Genomic DNA, 19,219 nt, shown 5'->3' with positions numbered 1-19,219 from the left:
AGGAACAAAAGGACAACCTGTCACCAGAAGGACCCTGAGTTTGGGTTTGTGCATATTGTGGTTATTTAACCTGTGGCCAGATGGGTAGGAAAACCGGCTCCATTATTGTTAGGAATAAAGTCTGTGACGTTATGGACCATAAACTACATGTGCAGCTGGGCGGCAGCTGGTCAGACTCCTCCAATGCAAGTCCCTCTCTCCATTAAAACAAAGAACTACAACACCCACACACCCTGAGAACCTCAAGGGGATGGCCGGCTCTGCCCAGGAGCACTTCCCAAGCACATGTGCGAGGCCCTCTGTCCCGTATCAAAGGCCATTCAGTGTATGACTCCACTTTTATTAAAAATCCAGAACAGGCAAATCCACAGAGATAGAGCCTAGGGATGTGGTTACTAGGGCTGGGAGCGGGGTGGGGAGGGGACTGGGGAGTGAGCTCAGGGTTTCTTTCCGTGGTGTGAGGTGTTCTCAACTGGACGTTGGCCATGGTGGCCCGGCTGTGGAAATAGTACAAACTACTGAACTGTGCACTTGCAAGGGTGGGTGGCGGGATGCGTGTGCATGGAGCAGTTCTGCTGCATTTTTCAAAAAACAGACCAGGAGCTCTGTTTTAGGCAGGACTTTCACACTAACATCCTGAGGGTTAAGCACCTCTGTCCGCGTCAGCGGGGCTCACGTCAGCAGCCAGATATTACTGATTAAAAAAATATATACGGATGACCAATTGCAATCGGGTTGTATTTTCAATTTTCCAAATTGGGGGGAAAAGGTGGGGGTCAAAAGTAAATGATGAGCCACTATTTGCTGGAGATGGAGTCTTGGGCTCCAAGGACAACATGACCCAGAGATGAAGATCAGGGAAGTGAAGCAGGTTGGTTGAGCTTGTCCTTGAGCCTGTGAAGGCAGCAAGGCTTTCAAGAGCCATGTCAAGGGCTGGGGAGGTAGCTCAGTTGGTAGAGTGCTTGACTAGCACGCCCACGGCCCTGGGTTCAATCCCCACCACCGAAAAAAGAGAGCCCTGTCATTGCTGTGGAGAAAGGGGAGCAGACACCCACCACCAGCTCAGGTGAGAGGGTCCCTCTACTTGAGGGGAAGGAGGTCTGGTGGGGACAGACAGAGCCCCGCTCAACTTCTCACCTCTGCTGCTGCCACCATGAGGTGCTCTTATTTATCCTATTCGAGTGTGTTCTGAGCCAGCCCAGGTGGCTAGCTCTGAAGCCCACAGCATAATCAAAGACCACAAGCTTCTCGAAACTGTCATAACTACATGAAAATGGAAATGTGAAACTGTCCTCAGAGGGAGAAATTTGATAAGTGCTTGTCATAGCTCTGATAACTAGAGGAGAAAAAGTGGGTTACATTTCCTCTGCCATCGAGCTGCATTGGAAAACATGTATACACATTCAAATGAATAGAGACACACCGCGTGGACGTGTGGGGGATGCACGCACAGGCGTGGCGTGTGGAAACCACACACGTGTATGCAGTACGAAACTTACCTACTTTATTTCTCTACAGATCTGCCTCATATGTATGTTTAGTTCATACATATCTATAAAGTCTACTTATGTACGCAGGGTAGAGAGAAAATGTAAGTGGTCACAGGGGCTGGGGGCATGGGGCGCGGGTGTACAGAGTGCAGGGTTTCTTTTGAGATGCCTAGAGGGTTACTAAAATCGGTTGTGGTGATGGTTACTGAAACACTAAATTGTATCCTTTTTTTAATTGTATCCTTTCTTTCTTTCTTTCTTTCTTTCTTTCTTTCTTTCTTTCTTTCTTTCTTTCTTTCTTTCTCTTTTTTATTTTTTCTTTTTTAAGTACTAGGGATTGATCCTGGGTGCTTTACCACTGAGTCACATCCCTAGACCTTTTAATTTTTTATTTTGGGACAGGGTCTTGCTAAGTTACCTAGAGCCTCACTAAGTTTCTGAAGCAGGCTTTGAATTTGTGATCCTCCTGCCTCAGCCTCCTGAGCTGCTGGATTACAGGCATGTGCCACCGCAAATAGCAAATTATATACTTTAACAGGGTGACTTGTGTGACATCTGAAGTAAATCTCGGTAAAGCTGGTACAAAAAAAATCAGATGAACCCTGCATCACAGGTAAAACTTCATTGCCTGATTGTGTTTTCCTAAATACTTATTTGTCTTAATTGGTGCTTTGTAGATATACGTGAAGGTGGAATCCACAGTGGTATATTCACATATGCATGTAGCTCCTTTTGCCAAATTCATCCCACCTTTCCTCCCCTTTCCCTCCTCCCCACCCCTCAGCCTCCTCCTTCTGCTCCACTGAGCCTCCCTCTATCACTTATTTTTCACTTACTTTATTCCACCTTTAAAAAATAAGAAATAAAATATCCCCACAGTTTCCATTATTTAAAAAAAAAAAACAACTTTGCTGCTGTTATAAATTCATCCCACTCTTGCGGGGAATGTTAAACGCTGATCAGCTCTTGCAGGCTGCGCGCTTCGGGTGGTGGGAAGCGAGGACTTGGAGCGTTCTCACCGTAAAGACACGGTGAAGGTGTGAGGAGCTGAGTTTGACCTGACCTGAACACAATGCAGCGTTTGCGGGTACTGAAATAGCCCATGGTACCCCATTGGTATCTGCAATTCTTATGTTTTAGGTAGCAGTTTAAAATACATCTAATTTAAGTTAAAATAAAGTAGCCTCGGTTCAGAGCTGTTTCAGAACACAGAACCCTGGGAAGTCAGCAGAGAGGTGCCATCCGCCCCGCCCAGTTCCCACGTGATGGACATCTTGCTTTGGTACCGTGCGTTTGTTACAATGTGTCACAATGAATAAGTTGTTACTGGTACCTTATCAGTGAGTCAAGTCCATAGCTTATTTGTGTTTCCCACTGTCCTCCTCCCTGGCCCCACCCAGGACACCACATCGCCTTTAGCCTCCTGGCTGCTGCTGGCCTGGGGGGTCTTGGGCAGCAGCCAGCAGGTATTTGTAGGACGCTCCTCTGCTGGAACTACCTGGCGCTTTCCTTGTGTTTAGACTACAGCTATGGATTGGGGGTAAGAATCGAGCTATTCGTTTTATTCTGTTGAAACTATAGTTCAATCTTGCATCTGGGGTCTTAGTAAATATAAATGAAAATTAAAAGGATGGATTTGGAGCATTGGCCAGGTCCCTGAGAGGAGCTCGGGTAAAGGCTTTTCACCGTGGGTCCTAGATCAGCGTTCAAGTTTATCATTAGTCAGAAGAATGAGTAACGAGTCACAGTTCTACAACCTGTTAGAGGCACACTTACATTCATCACAGAGATATGCCCCTTCCATCCTAAATATGATTATCTCTTGTATTTCTCACTTATTTGTATTTAATAATGATGGCTAATCATGAAAATATATTTGCATTCCATCCTGCTAATATTTTCCATTTGGACTTTAAAACTTTTCTATGGGTTTAATTTGGGGGACAATGTGATGAAAATAAATTCAATTTTTATTTCACTTTCCAACTTATAGATTCTGCACTGTATGAATATATAGCCAAGATCATGGATAAAGCTGAACTCATCAAGTGTCCACTGAAAGATAAAGAAACATTCAAGCTTAAAAATTAGGTGTTCTCTGGGACTCTGGAGCTGTTGGGATGCTTAGAATAGATATGACATCTTCATATCTATTCACAGATTATTGGAAATCTGTGTTCAAAGAAAATTAACCCAGTATTTGAAATAAAAACATACACACACTTGAACATGCACAAGTCACACACAGGCTAAGCCCAGTGATAATGCCCAAGGGAGGGAAGACAGTTCCAGAATACTGAACACGCAGGTGTTTTCTTTTAGGCATAAGCAAGACATCCTAAGAGTCTCATTTCAATTCTGTTCAGAGACAATTCTCAGAAAAAGAGTCAAATTGCTATGAACAAGGAGTAAGATTTGTTCTGAAATGTTTCTTGTAGAAGAGAGGAGATCTGGGACTACATCTGAAAACAAAATTCCTGATGGCAATGAGCAGAAATGCAATCTTGATTCATTTCTGTACAGTGTGCAAAATCCATTACTGTCTTTTTTCCTCCTGGCCTGTTCTGAGGTTATCTGAATGGCTCCAAGGGAGGTTGAAGCTCAAAAGGATGTAGACAGGGATTGTGGTGAGTCATGGGGACTTTCAGGCACATAGAGCATGAGTCAGCCAAACCTGGGTAAGTGTGAGTTTCTTTCTAGTAACATTGAAAATGTGACACACATAGAAAAACAGCTCCCAGTAGGTAAGAAAGAACGCATGAGCGCACATACCAGACCCCCTTCCTCCCTGGGCAGAGCCCATTAGAGGTCTCTAGGAGGACCAACACCACTGAACAGGTGGAGACGGGTTGACTAGGCACATGTCACCATCATGTGTCAGCTTGTCCTTCTACGAGCTTCGGCAGCCCTTGGACGTTTGCTGTTTCTAGATCTTCATCCTCCAGGGTTTCACATCTGATATCACAGCCTCTCCCGCAATGTGTGCCTCAGAACACATCCAGGAACCACCACAATGGAATTAATGTTCACACAAGAAAGTCACGGTTTTCACTATTTTGAATGAAAAAAAAAAATGCATTGAGTCTCTTGCCTGGAAAATCTGAGGGGTGGAGTTGGCTCTGCATGGACTGGATTCCAGGGTTTTGATAAAAGAAGGGCCCATCTCTCTCCTTGGCTTTCATCACTGCAGTTTGTTCTTGTTGCTCTGGTTGTTCATTTTATTCTGCCTGGTTTCAGTTCCCGGGTTTATAAAGGTAGGAGCTGTGGTGCCCACTTTACAGATGAGGACATGGAGGCCCAGGAAGAACAGGCAGTTTTCCGTCTGTCGCGGAATCCCCCTTACACTGTGCACCCAATGCAGCCTCCCCTGCCCTGGTGAGGGCACCCTCTGCTGCCCACCCAGACTTACAGGGATCACAGCACCCCTCTCTGCCTCCCTGGGTCCGTCCCTCTTTGTCCACCAAATGCTTCCTGCTGCCTGGCTCTGACCCTGCCCACCACAGATTCTTACCTCAAGATTTACAGTCGCACTAAAGAGGAAAGAGGGTTACAGGATACAGTTCTTATTATTAATGGTAGTACTGGTGATGTTCTTATTGTTGTACCATCCACCTTGTCTTCTCTGAAAGCTGGGCAGGGGCTCCTCACTCTCACCATCTCTATACAGTTCTAACTCCAGGAGTAGTTCCTCCTAGGAGGACAGACAAGATCAAGGATGCTGTTTCACCTAACTCATGGCTTCCCCTGGTGGTGTGATATTTTGGGGTGAGGGGCTTCCCCAGTGGGGTCAGAGGTTTATCAGAACCCCACCTGTCTGCTGCTGCCCAAAGATCTCAAGTCAACATCCCCTTGGTCTCCAGGACCAATTAGCAGGGGGAGCTGTGCTGTGTTACATCCAGTCTGGCTGTGCTGGGCAGCACTTTGCCCTGGGAGGGACTGTGACATTTTGCTGCTTTGATAATTAAGAAGGAACAAAACTAGATTCCAGAAAGAGGCTAAAGGTTACTTGGGGCTTCTCACCACATTCCCACCTGCCCCTGGGTGGTCACTGGTTGCCACTACTCCTGACTAAATGGACAGGGTTTCAGATGAGGCACTTCAAGGACCCAAGATGGGGTGGGCCAGGTTCAGCTCCGGGGCCCACCCGAGGGAATGAGAATGGGCTTCTGAAGGTGGAGGCATCTTTTTAAACTGCGGATTGAATGAAGGGTGCTTGACCACGGAGCCACATCCCCAGCCCCTTTTTATTTTTTTATTTTGAGTCGGGTTCTCACTGAGTTGCTTAGGGTCTTGCTAAGTTTCTGAGGCTGGCCTTGAAGCCTCCCAAGTCACTGGGATTACAGGCAGGTGCCTCTGCGCCTAGCAGTGGAGGTATCTTCTAAGTGTCCTGAGAACAGGGTCCCCAAGAAAATCTCATGCATGAAATACTCAGTTTCATGCCATGAGTTCAGGGATAAAGCCAGTTCTTCCATCTTGTCCCCAAGCAAGTGTCCTCAGCCATGCACAGTCTGGTTACAAGGGAGAGACACTTTTCTGCAATGATTTGACACAAAACTCTCTCTCAAAGGGATGTCCCACGATGGGTTCTTCCCCAACATCCATCCCCTCTCTTCCTTAGTAACAAGGACCTTAGACACATGGGAGCCCAGAAAAAAGGTGGAGGGGAGGCTTTACATTCTACATTCACCAGCTTCCCCCAGAGTTAAGGGTGGCCCCAGTTTGGCTAATGAGATACAGACAGAAGTGTCCTGAGCCATCTCAGCAAGTGCCCTTCACTCAGGGAGTCTTCCCACTCTCCTTCTTCCTGCTGTCAGGTATGTGGACATGTTGGATGGGGGAGGGGGCAGGAGAATCCTAGAGGGAGCCTGGATCCCTCATGACACGAAGCTGTCAAACTCACCAGGACTTCATGCTACCCGCCCTCTATAGGAGAGGGACACCCACCTCTGCTCTTTAAGCCATTTCATTTTTTTTTTTAAATATTTTTTTTAGTTGTAGATGGACACAATACCTTTATTTGATTTGTTCATTTTTTGTAGTGTTGAGGCGGGAACCCAGTGCCTCACACGTGCACTGTGGTAGAAGGGGGGATGCCCCTGAGGTCGCTAAGTGACGGGAGCTTCCCGGCTGAGTGGTGACCCAGGGGACCACCACCACCTTGGGGTCCCGTGGCTGGGAACGTCACGCGGAATGCGCCTGCATGGAGTTCAGCCTGGGTGTCCCAGGGCCCTGGGGAAGGATGTCCAGACACCCAGGGAAGCACACTGTGAGGGAAAGAGCAGCCAGGCAGAAAGCAAGCTGGCAATAGGAAGCGAGCACAGCCCTGTGAAGGAACACCAGATCAGAGGGAAGCAGGCTAAAATGCTTCCTGTCTGGTCTTTATGGTGCTTGTCTGTGTTTCCTGGTTTTCCCAGCAGCGAGCCTGTGTTATAAATATTATATACACAAATATAAAAATAAGATAGTCAAGAAATAAGCCAAAGGCAACATGAAGCCATAAAGATAAGGACTACTCCCAGGGCCCCTCCTGCTCCGCTCCCGCCCTGCCGGGCAGAGTCCACCCTGGGGAGGACCAGCACCAAGAAGAGAGGACAGGACAGAGCACATCTGGGGAGACGCAGGTTGGTGAGAGGAGAGGAGGCTGCGGGCTCTGGGAGGACCCTCCTTCTGGGGACCCCGGGCAGCTCATGGACCTTTCCGGACCCAGGCTGGGCCCCTGGAGGCGCCTCTTCCTTGTGGGTGAGCTGGAGCAGACCTGTTTTCCAGGACCCAGGGAAGGTCAGCTGGGGAGTCTGGCTGGGAAGGAGCCAGAAACATCTCCATCCAGGGCACAGCCCTAGCCCCCAGGATGGGTGGGAGAGAGGAAGGAAGGACCCTCACAGGACTTTCTTGGGCTCACACACCTGGACCCGCCTCACCATAGACACAGACCCACACAGGCCACAGGACAAATGTGCAGCTCTCAGTCCATCCACCACAGAGCCGTGGACCTGGACCACCGGCCGCCTGTAACTACCCCTCCCTGGACCCCGTCTGCCTGGTCCCTGCTCCGCCTCTCAGGCTGGATCCCTTCCCAACCCAGGACCCTCTGGGCCCCCGTGTGCACAACTAGCATCCCTCACTGGCAGCCGTGGTACTGTCCCTGAACAAGCCCAGTGCCCCTGCCCCCAGGCCTGGAGCCAGGGTCTCAGGCACCTTTGGCTCCTCCCACAGCCAAGGTGGGCTGCACAGAGCAGAGGACACCCACCGTGTCCTGGGTGGTAACAGGTCCCACCCCCATTCACCACCCACTCCAGGAGATTTGGACGTGTGTAGAGCGCCTCGGAGCAAGTTACCACCCAGACAGCCCCTGCCCAGCACTGCCCTGGGTTCTGCGGACTCCGTGGAGCGAGGCAGTCCTGGCCCTGCCCTCCCTGGAGCTCTGGGTCCAAGGTTGATATGCACCTGTCATCAGGCCCTGATAACCCAGGGCCCTGGGCTGGGATGAGGGAAGTCTAGGAGGCTGGGGGAGGCTGGGGAGGCTGGGGGAGGCTGGCGGGAGCTCCTGATCCAGGCTGGGGGGAGGAGACATCAGAGCCGAGGAGAGAGGGTGCAGCGGGGGAGCAGGGAGCTGTGTCAGGAAGGGAGCAGCATGTGCCAAGCTGGAGTTAGGAGAGCTCCTTGTGTGACCAAGAGCAGGGAAGCCATGTCTTCTGAAAACTAAATACATGGATGAATGAAGGAGTGGGGAGGGGGAGGGGGCAAGCGTGGCCCAAAAGGAGGCGGGGAGACACCAGCTCCTGCTGAGACTGTCCCATGAGTGCGCTGAGTCAGAACTTCACCATGGGAACGCTGGGGAACCAGAGAAGGTGACTGAGCAGAAGGCAGCAGGGTCAGGACTTGGGTTTCATTAAGACCCACATGTCTGTGGTGTGAGGATGGATGGGAGCTGAGTGACAAAGGGGAGGGTGGGCTAGGAGGTGATAAAGGAAGTAACAGACCAGGGGTGGAGAGGAAGGGCCCGGCCAGGGCGTCACTCGGGAGGGAGCTGGTCTCCCTAGGTGGCTCAGCGCTCCTCTTTCCTCTTCTGTCCGTGGCAGCTGGCCTGCTGGCCTGTGGGATCAGCCAGGCCTCCGATCAGCTCTTCATCAGCCCGGACTCACTCATAGGCATCGAGGGATACAGGAATCTCCTGACCCTGGAGAATGTGCCCGAGGATGTTCAGGAATACAGCTGGTACCGAGGCGCGGAGGACAGCGCGGAAACCATGATCATCAGCTACAGGCCCCCCGATTCCCAGCTCCCTGGGCCCTTGTACAGCGACCTGGTGACGGTGACCTCGAGAGGCTACCTGGCCTTCCGGAGGTGTTCACTAAACGACACAGGGAACTACACGGTTCGGGTGGACACTGGCAACGGAACCCAAAGAGCCACTGGCTGGCTGCAGATTCTAGGTGAATGGCAGGTCGCCCCTAGCCCACCCAGAGGGGAGCTGGACCCGAGGGCTCTGGGAGGGGACTCCTTGGAGACCATGCAGTCTGAGTCTCTCCAGACAGCAAGGGGGAGCCCTGGCGATGGCCGCCTAGCTTCTCCTGCAGACAAGGCCGCTTGCCATCCTGGTGGCTCTGGTTTCGTTAAAGTGTGAGTTTTCTGCTGCTGCTTGGCACACAGCCACAGGCCGGCTGCAGAAAGCAACCCCTACCTTACCAGGTCCAGGTGTGGCTTAGCTGCATTTCCTGTTCTGAGTTTCCCAAGGATTCTGGCCAGGGCTATTCTTAGGTAGAGGCTTAGCAGGAGGGAGAATCGACCCCCAGGCTCCTGCAGGCGGATGACTGCTGTTTCCTGTGGCTGCTTGACAGAGGCCCCGGGGTCCTGGAAGCCACTGTGATTACACACCATGTGGCTTTATCCATGGGCATTTCTCATGGTAGCTTCAGGGTCAGTTGAATCTCTCTCTAGTTTGCTAAGATGGAACCTTATACAACAGAAGGCAGCGATGGGAGGGCCATCCCCCACCCACCTACAGGTGAGACACAGCCATCCGTCCCTCCCATGCTTCAGGGGTGGATATTCTACAAGGCTTAACCCAGGAGCCATAGACAGCTCCTGGGGGCTCCCCGGGGCCAGGGGATGAGAATGTCAATGTTGAAGTCAGGAAACGCTCTGTTGGCTTCTGACTAGGTGATACTGTGTGGCCCTGGGCCAGGTGCCTTCTCTCTGTGGTCCTCAGTCTCCTCTGTAGCATGGGGGACACCTACCCTTGTGGTCTGCTGCAGGTTGGAGGGAGCATTTGTAAAGTGAACTAGATCCAGAGAACGGGAGCCCTTATGGGGGCATCCAGATGCCATGGCTCCTCAGAAGAGGGTTCCCCGTTTGGGATTCAGAAACCACTACCCCTGGTGGTTCTGCGGAGAGCTCACCATACTGCAGCAGACGAGCCGCAGGGCCCAGGCAAGGGTCTGCCTGGTTGCCTGCCGCCTGCTTCTCTGACCCTCTCAGCTCACAGCACTTGGCTTCTCTTCCACACAACCTGAAACCACCCCGGAGGAGCAGGGCTTGTGGAGGCAGACCCCACACCTAACCTCTCCTCCGCTTCACCCAGAGCTGGGGGACCCCCCGAGCCTCTCGGCCAACACCAGCTCCCTGGTGGAGAACTTGGATTCCGTGGCTGCCGAATGCCACACCAACGCCTCCAACATCAAGTGGTACCGGAACACCATACCCACCTCGAGCAGTAACCGCATACGGATATCTCCAGACGGCAGGACGCTGGTCATCCTCAGGGTCAGCCGCCATGACAGGACTCTTCAGTGCGCCATAGAGAGCTTCCCAGAGATTCTTCAGAAAAGTGACACCGTCTCTCTGACTGTGGCCTGTGAGTGGTCTGGATTAGTGGGCAAGAGGTCAGGGCAAGGCCTTCCTGGGATGAGGCCACGAGGCGGGCAGGACAGGAGAGCGGGCACACCATGGGCCATTCTGCGCCTGCTTGGTCCGGGTTCGAATCCCAGCTCCGGCTCTTTAGCTCTGGGGATCTGGAACTGTCCCCCTGCCCCACTCAGCACCAGGCTGTGCTGGATTTTAAAAAGGAACCCTTGTCCCCATGTCTGAAATTAGAAATGGGCCGTGGGAGTTTATTGAGGTCTGGCTTTTGTGTGCAGAGGGGGCTGCTTACAAGCAAGCATATCTTAAATTGGTAAATTTAAGTTGATGCAGTCGATTCAGTTTTCAAGGTCCTAGTTTCCCTGGAGCGTTCCACTTGTGCTCATTCCCCTCTCTGCTCTCTTTGAAACTTAGTCAAACATCTCCTTTGACTTCAGTTGAACTGAGTACAGGCCTCCAACAGGAAGCCTGATTCAAAAACCTAGTGGCTGAGGATGGAGCACCTGCCCAGCGCCTAAGGCTCTGTGTTCCATCTCCAGTACTGAAAAATACCTAATCGTGCATCTCAAGCATCCTTTTCCCTTTATGGAAAACTTCAACTGCCCACCAATGCAGTTGAACACCTCACATTCTCAAACAGCTCTTGTCAATCAAACACCTGGGACTTGTAAATATGCCCACACTTGGATTCATGACTATATTCCATGAACTGCAGAGCTTTTCACATTTTTCAACTTAAAAAAATATATAATCATCATCATCATCATCACACATCTGGGCTGGGGCTACAGCTCAGTGGTAGAGCGCTTGCCTAGCATGTGTGGGGCACTGGATTTAATCCTCAGCACCACATAAAATAAAGGTATTGTGTCCATCTACAACTGAAAAAAACAACCACACGTCTAAAATTACACTCACACCTCCAACTGGAACCACTCTGGTCCCTTGTATTTCCTAAGGCGCAGGTCATGGCACCATTTGAGGAAGTTAAAGTCATGAGACAGACAAATTCTTACCTCCGTGTGGCCCTTACGGGTCACATAGAACCAAGACCAGGACACGGAGCTACACAGGGCGATTGCTCCCGAGCCCCAGGACGTGCCTGATGCTCTGTGTCCACGGGGCACTCAAACCCCGATTCCTTTCCTCTGAGGCCCATTTTCATCTGTAACATGGAACGGACCACCTGAGCTGTGGGAATTCAACAAGTATGTGCAGGTGTCCAGGGATTGGCACACGCCCTGGCCCACGGCCCACCAACGTGCGTGCTCTCGCCTGAGGACGTCTCACAGGGACGTGAGGGGCGGCCACAGGGCTGATGGTGGCAGAGGCTGTCACTGCTCCTGATGTTGCTGCCACGGCTCCCCTGCCTGGCACGGGGGGCGGGGGGAGCGGGTCCCGGGCCAGCTTGCGGGGCAGAGTAGGGGCACCTCCAAGCTGGGGGAGGGCTCCATGGGAGCCTGACCCCTCCACAGGGGTCGGAAGCTGCAGGTCTCCTGCCCTGTCGCCGCAGATGGGCCTGACTACGTGCAGCTGCACACCAACCTCAACGTCCAGGATGGCGCCCTGACAGCTGGGATCGGCTCCCAGGTGGAGCTGGAGTGTTCCTGCTATTCCAACCCAGATGCCAAGTACCACTGGCTCCACAACGGCTCCCTGCTGAGCTCAGAGGCCAAGATGAGCTTCTCCATCGTGGCCTGGGAGCAGATGGGCAACTACCGATGCATCGCAGAGAACCCGGTGGCCCAGCTGGCCTTGTACAGGGACGCCAGGATCCGGCCTCCCCGTGAGTGTGGCAGCCCCTCCCAGGCTCGCCCCCTCCCCGTCTTCTCCCCTCCCCAGCTTTTCCCAGGCAATGCCACACCACGCTCACGGCTTCCGGCGGAGTCCTCCCTGCCTCAGTCTAGGTCCGAGGCTGCCTCCTCTGATTGCTCCAGACTCCTCACGTCAGAGCCAGGGGGACCCTGGGGGACAATGGTAGCTGACAGTTACTGAGCACCTGCCACGTGCTGGCTACCATTCTACCTGTGTGACTGTCATGGAATCAGGAACTTGAGTTTGAAAACAGGGCAGGCAGCTTTCCAGCATCCACACATCCAGTGTTCTGTGTCAAGAGAGAGACTGACGTGCCCAGAGAGCCACGGGATAGGCCAGTAAAGAGTAGGGAGTCTGGGGTCTCATGACCCAGGTTCAAATCCTGGCCCTTCCCTGGCCATCTGCAGGAAGCAGGAGGGACAGTCTCACAATCCCCAGACTCAGTTTCCCCATCGGCAGCATCGAGACAGCCAGCGTCCCCATACAACAATGACATTGCAAGAAAGGGCCAGGAGCAGCCAGCCTGGCTTGTCCCAGAGCCAGCTGCCAGCAGGGGCAGGACACACAGTGGGGCTGGGGAGGTTGGGTGTCACTCAGTCACTCGGCACTGCTTGCTCTGCTCCTGGGACGTGCCAGGCACCACACTTGCTGCTCCAGAGGTTGGGAGCTCTTTGCTTGTCATTTGTCCCCAGTGCTTAACATGGTGTCAGGGACACAGGCGGTGACCAGTGGACATTCATACAATGAATCGGTGACTTCGAGTCACTCTCTATCCCCTGCCGAGGGTTCATTCCGCTCTGGAACACTACGGCTGCCGGCACTGATACTGGACATCTCTGCTTCCCCGCTGGAGGGCAGGGCATCTGCTTTGTGCGCGGGTGGCTGCCTACCGGCCTGGTGTCCAGGACGGTGCTCTGCACACAGGGGGGGAGCGAAGGGCGGAGCGGGTGACTGAGGAGTGGGTGGTGGTCCTGACCCCCACGTGTTCTCTCTCCAGGACCCTCGCCTGCTTCTCCTCCGCGCACCGATGCCTACATCTCAGGCTCCTTGGTGGTATTTCTCATTGTGGTGACAGTCCTGGGCTGCGGCTGCCTCTGTGGGATCCTGGTCTACTGCCTGGTCAAACTCCACTTCAGCAGGTGCCCATTGCTCTGGCAGGGGCAGAGCTGGCTGGGGCTTGGACTCAAGGGCCAGCTCTGGCTGCAGATGGAAAGGCAGGGCTGTAGGGGGAGAGACAGCCAGGAGCTGGAGCGGACAGACAGGCCCCAGGGCCAGAAGCTGTGGGAGACGGTGGGTGGTGAGAGCCCGGCCGATTCCAAACAGCTGCCGGGACCTCCCTCCCCTCCGGCCCAGTTTCTCCGAGTTGAAGATGTGGGTCTTGATCTCTGCCTAGGGGGCAGGGGTGAAAATGAGAGGGTGCACATCAGCCCTCCAGCACCTGTCGGGACCCAGGAGTCACATGTTGCCAAGCAAGTGGGACACGGGTGCCAGAGGTCGACCGTGCAGGAAGAGGTTGGGCAGTGTGTTCGAGCCCCCGCTCTGCACTGGCTGGCAGGGAGGCCCTGGGCAGGTCACTTCTCCCAGAGCTTCCCCAGTCCCTCCTGGAGGAGGTCGAGAGTCACGCCTGCCTGCAGGATGATGTGGGGATCCGAGACTTGCACTGGGGGATGGGGAGCAACAGGTCCTGGGAAGACGGTGGGCCAGTTCCTCAACCTCAGCACCGCCGTCCCTGGGGGACAGAAAATTCTTCAAGGTGGGGGTAAAGTGGTCCTGTGCATTGTAGGGGGTTGAGCAGCATCCCTGGCCTCTGCCCACTTGATGCCAGTAATAGAAACCACCCCCACCCCCAGTTGAGACAACTAACACTCTCTCCGGGCACTATGAGGTTCATGTGGAGGGCAAGAGCACCCCAGCTGAGAATCACTGGAGTGGATGTTAAAAATGGCAATAATCCTGGTGATGTTGGTAATGATGGTGATGGCAAGGCTGGTGACAATGGGGGTGACAGTGGTAACAATGGCGATTTTGGTGATGCTGTGGTGTAACAGAGACAATGGGATCCTGGTGACCATGCTAATAATGCTGACAACGGTGGTTGCCTTAGCCCTCCTTCTGCTACTGTAACAAAACACCTGAGATAGTCAACTGGTGAAGATGAAGGTTTACGTTGGATCACGTGTCGAAGATGTCAGTCCATGATTAGCTGGTCCCTTTGCTCTTGGACCTGTGGCAAGGAAGCATGCCATAGCAGGGAGCATGTGGTAGAGCAAGCCAGTCACCCCATGGCAACCAGAAAGCAGAGAGAAAGGGGGTGGGCCAGGTCCCACAACCCACAGCATGGGGACCAGGCCTGGGAACTTGGGCCTTTGGGGGACATTCCAGATCAAAACCACTGCAGTGGTTCTGGTGATGATGATGGTGACAGTGGTGATGATGGTGACAGCGGTGACAATGATGCTGGTCTGGTAAAGATGGTGACAATGGTGGCGATGATGCTGGTCATGATGGTGACAGTGGTGATGATGGTGACAGTGGTGATGATGGTGATGATGGTGACAGTGGAGATGATGGTGACAGTGGTGATGATGGTGACAGTGGTGATGATGGTGATGATGGTGACAGTGGTGAAGATGGTGACAGTGGTGATGATGGTGAAGATGGTGACAGTGGTGATGATGGTGAAGATGGTGACAGTGGTGATGATGGTGACAGTGGTGATGATGCTGGTGATGGTGACAGTGGTGATGATGGTGACAGTGGTGATGATGCTGGTGATGATGGTGACAGTGGTGATGATGGTGAAGATGGTGACAGTGGTGATGATGGTGAAGATGGTGACAGTGGTGATGATGGTGACAGTGGTGATGATGGTGATGATGGTGACAGTGGTGATGATGGTGATGACGGTGACAGTGGTGATGACGGTGACAGTGGTGATGATGGTGATGATGGTGACAGTGGTGATGATGGTGATGATGGTGACAGTGGTGATGATGGTGACAGTGGTGATGATGGTGATGATGGTGACAGTGGTGATGATGGTGATGATGGTGACAGTGGTGATGACGGTGACAGTGGTGATGATGGTGACAGTGGTGATGATGGTGATGATGGTGACAGTGGTGATGATGGTGATGACGGTGACAGTGGTGATGATGGTGACAGTGGTGATGATGGTGATGATGGTGACAGTGGTGATGATGGTGATGATGGTGACAGTGGTGATGACGGTGACAGTGGTGATGATGGTGACAGTGGTGATGATGGTGATGATGGTGACAGTGGTGATGATGGTGATGACGGTGACAGTGGTGATGACGGTGACAGTGGTGATGATGGTGATGATGGTGACAGTGGTTATGACGGTGACAGTGGTGATGACGGTGACAGTGGTGATGATGGTGATGATGGTGACAGTGGTGATGATGGTGATGATGGTGACAGTGGTGATGACGGTGACAGTGGTGATGACGGTGACAGTGGTGATGATGGTGATGATGGTGACAGTGGTGATGATGGTGATGATGGTGACAGTGGTGATGATGGTGACAGTGGTGATGATGGTGATGATGGTGATGATGGTGATGATGGTGACAGTGGTGATGATGGTGATGATGGTGACAGTGGTGATGACGGTGACAGTGGTGATGATGGTGATGATGGTGACAGTGGTGATGACGGTGACAGTGGTGATGATGGTGACAGTGGTGATGATGGTGATGATGGTGACAGTGGTGATGATGGTAACAGCAGTGACAATGATGCTGGTCTGGTGAAAATGGTGACGATGGTGGTGATGATGCTGGTCATGATGGTGATAATGGTGATGATGACATTTGTGACAGTGGTGACGATGTGTGGTGGCTGTCATGGTGACATTTGTGATCCTGGTAGCACCCTCGTGTTGGCAGGGGAACGCTGCTCACAGCTGTGCCATGCACGATGGCTTGGTCGGCCTGCAAGCTCTGGGGAGCCAGACAGGCTCTGAGCTCGAACTGCTGCTGGCCCAGGGTCCAGCGAGGCCCGCAGGTCGCACCACAGTGGACACGGAGAAGCTCGCTCTGGGGGAGACTTCCAGAGCCAAGGACTCCTGCCTCCTTCCTGCTGAGCTCGGACGGGAGCAGCAGATAGACCTACTTTGAGGTCCTAGTCTAGGAAAGGGGAGCCCGTCCACTGCCCAGGTTGCCAGGGCCGTGGGGTAGGTTGGGGACGCGCCAGAGAAAGTACCTGGCGGCGCGGAAGATGGGATTCATTGGGGAGAGCCAAGGAGAGTCAGAGGTGTCCGGCTGAGTGCTGCCCCCCGCCTCACGCGTCTCGGGTAAGCTGAGCCCCCCTCCCGCACAGCACTGTCCAGGACAGCCAGCTGGACGTGTGACACGGTGCCCTCTGCTCTGCCCCCGCCCCCACTCGGGTTTCCGTGTTAGGCTGCCCAAGCAGCAACGTTGCCGCCATCAGCTTGCCGAGTTTGCTGCGTGTGCAGCGCCCAAGGAGCACCTGGCCTGGTGTACGTGCAAGAAAGCAGCTTTCCCCGGGTGACACTGACGAGCCATGGTTCCCAGGGTGCACAAGAGAAAGCCAGCGTCCTCCAGATGACATGGATCTGGACTTCCCCACCCAGGCTTGTCTTCTCTGCTCCCTTCAGTTGCTGAGGTGTGGGGGCATCAGGGACATGAGGTTACGTCTGGTTCAGCCCTTGTGGCCTGGGGCCAGTCCAGTCTCAGCTCAGTCCCCAAAGGACTCGCACACAGACCTCGGTATTCAACACACCAAAACTCCTCACTGAACAAAACTTTAATTTTAAAATTCAAACTAAATTAAAACCTAACTGAAATGGAAACCTTGAGATCAAAATTATTTGAAAGGTCATCTAATTCAAAGGTTATACATTTTAAAAGATTTTAGTATTGCTTCATTTAATATTAAATTTAATTTATACGACCTTAAAGGGAGGGTCTTTAGACTTGAATTGAAAATATGGGAGACACTAGCCATATGTGGCTATTTAAATTGAAAAATGACTTAAAATTAAATGAGCAAAAAATTCAGTTCCTCAGTCACAGTCAGTCGAGTGCTCACAGCCTCGCGGGGCCCGTGGCTACCACACTGGACGTGCAGGTATAGGCCTTTTGCATCGTTGTGCAAAGTTCTGTTGGACAGTTGCTCTAGGCCAATTACATGAAATGTTTCAAAGAGTAAAAACAAATGTTTTTAATCAATAAAAAGCATAAAGGGACAACCACAAATTATCCCTCCCCCTGCCACACCTTGAGAAAGTATGTTGCATGGGAAAACAGAGGCCCCAGTGGAGACAAAGCCTCAGCCCCAACATGGTGGAGAGAAGCAGCTTGGGAAGAGACAGAGTGTGCAGGACACCGGAGGAAGAGCAGGCAGAGGCAGGCCAGGAGCCTGGGGGTCAAGGGTGAGAAAGGCCGGGTTGCCTGTCCATCCACAAGGCCGATCTCAGAAGACACAAGGTCTCGGAGCGTTCAGCAGAGCAGGGTTGGGGACCCACCTGAAGCCAGATGCCTCCTGCAAACAGGCCGCTACCAAACTCACAGGTGCTGGAATCTGCAGTGAAGCAGGGAACCCACCCCCCTGGCCGGGGGGCCAGGTCCCCAGTCCCTCCTCTATAAAAATATTATTAAAACTCTGTTTTTGGTATAAAGATGCATACAGTCCAGGGTGGATTATGTTCATTTTTCTTCTGATATTAAGAGAACCAGATATTAAAAAGGAAAGTCTGGGAATGCTGAGGATTCTTGGTGTAGAGGTTAAGACCCCAGATCCCTCCCTTCCAGCTCCTAGGGTCTCTTGAGACGGGGCTTGGTGAGAAGCTGGGCTCCTTCATCTCTCAGTCTGCCCAGGACTTACAGACCTGGGACCTGACCTCTTCCTTCATTCTTCCCCCTAGGAGGAATCGGGCTACATGACCAGAGACCTGGAGGACAACCCGGACCAGCAAGGAGGTGAACAGACAGCGAGGGAGAAGAACTGAGTCCCAATTGAGAGCAAATGGACTTTGAAAGGGGCTCAGGGTGTCTCTGGTAGGGATAGTCAGGGACAGAACTTGGAAGATGGAGGTTTCTAGAAGTCTGAAGACCCCATCTAAGACCTGAGAGATGACATCATGGGCAGCATGGCCATTGGCCACTCCACTTGTCAATCAGAGCTGACCAATGGGATGCAGGCTGGGGTGGGTCCTGCTCTGAGCTCTGCACTCCAGTCTGTCACCTCCTCTCCATCTGCTTTGGTGATTCTAAAGCCATAGAATCATCAGAGATGCTGAAGAAAGTCCCAGCTCAGCATTGCCGGAGACAGGAAAGGAAGCAACCAGTCAATGCCCGAAGAGTGACATTTGCTTAAACGGGGCGCTGCTCCTGTTGAGCTGATCTGTCATCCTTAGAGACCACAAACGCTGAATTCTGAGTTAGAAACCTATAATGTGAAGCTGCACCTGATAGGATCACAGTTAGAAAATGTCCAGATTGATGGACCACGACGGGTGTGCGCAGCATGAGCAGGTCTCCACCACGGTCCTCTGCGTGCAAACATGTGAAAAGCTGTGGGACAGTTAGGCATCCACAATGCTACCTCTGTTTTAGTTTCTTTGTTTAAACTTTACTGTATGTCAAGTGTTTTCCTCCTCAAAAAGTGCATAAACTCTTTTTACAATCAGAAAAAAGACAATGAAGTTGAAACAGGTAATGACCCTTAGCTAGGGTCCGCAGCACCACGCCGGGTGCTCTTCTGAGCTGTCCTCATGAACATGCCCCCAAATGTCTCAGTCAGTCCATTCATCACCACGGCAGTCACAGTGGGAAAGAGAAAGAAGGGAGGGAGAAAGGGAGAGGAGAGATGGAGGGAGGGAGAGAAACAGCCGCAGGGGTGGAGACTAGGGAAGCGGGAGGCAGGCAGGCGCTCCTCAGCTGGCCAATCCTGGGCAAGTGCACGGCCAGCCTGGCAACCTCAGGGGTCCCTGCCCTTGGAGCTGCTCGACCAGCACCCTTTCCCAGGGCGACTGCAAGACAGCAGCTAGCAGGGCCTCAGGGAGGCAG

The 19,219-nt window shown here is 52.7% G+C and overlaps 2 protein-coding genes across 3 annotated transcripts in view; one reads left to right on the top strand and one right to left on the bottom strand.

The window, feature by feature from the left end:
- The window catches only part of LOC124967296 (sialic acid-binding Ig-like lectin 9), a 76,136-nt gene that overhangs the window by 43,672 nt on the left and 13,245 nt on the right, over positions 1–19,219 (bottom strand). The window lies entirely within an intron of this gene.
- On the top strand, positions 7,178–18,159 carry Ceacam18 (CEA cell adhesion molecule 18). Its single transcript, XM_047528895.1, has 6 exons — positions 7,178–7,229; positions 8,570–8,923; positions 10,072–10,344; positions 11,863–12,147; positions 13,162–13,637; positions 18,076–18,159. Exons 1-6 carry the CDS (start codon positions 7,178–7,180, stop codon positions 18,157–18,159), a joined length of 1,524 nt encoding a protein of 507 aa, XP_047384851.1.

Source organism: Sciurus carolinensis, chromosome 16 (assembly GCF_902686445.1).
Source record: "Sciurus carolinensis chromosome 16, mSciCar1.2, whole genome shotgun sequence".
Lineage (NCBI taxonomy): Eukaryota > Metazoa > Chordata > Mammalia > Rodentia > Sciuridae > Sciurus > Sciurus carolinensis.
The sequence above is the reverse complement of the archived record's forward strand: the minus strand, read 5'-3'. Positions and strand labels throughout refer to the sequence as shown.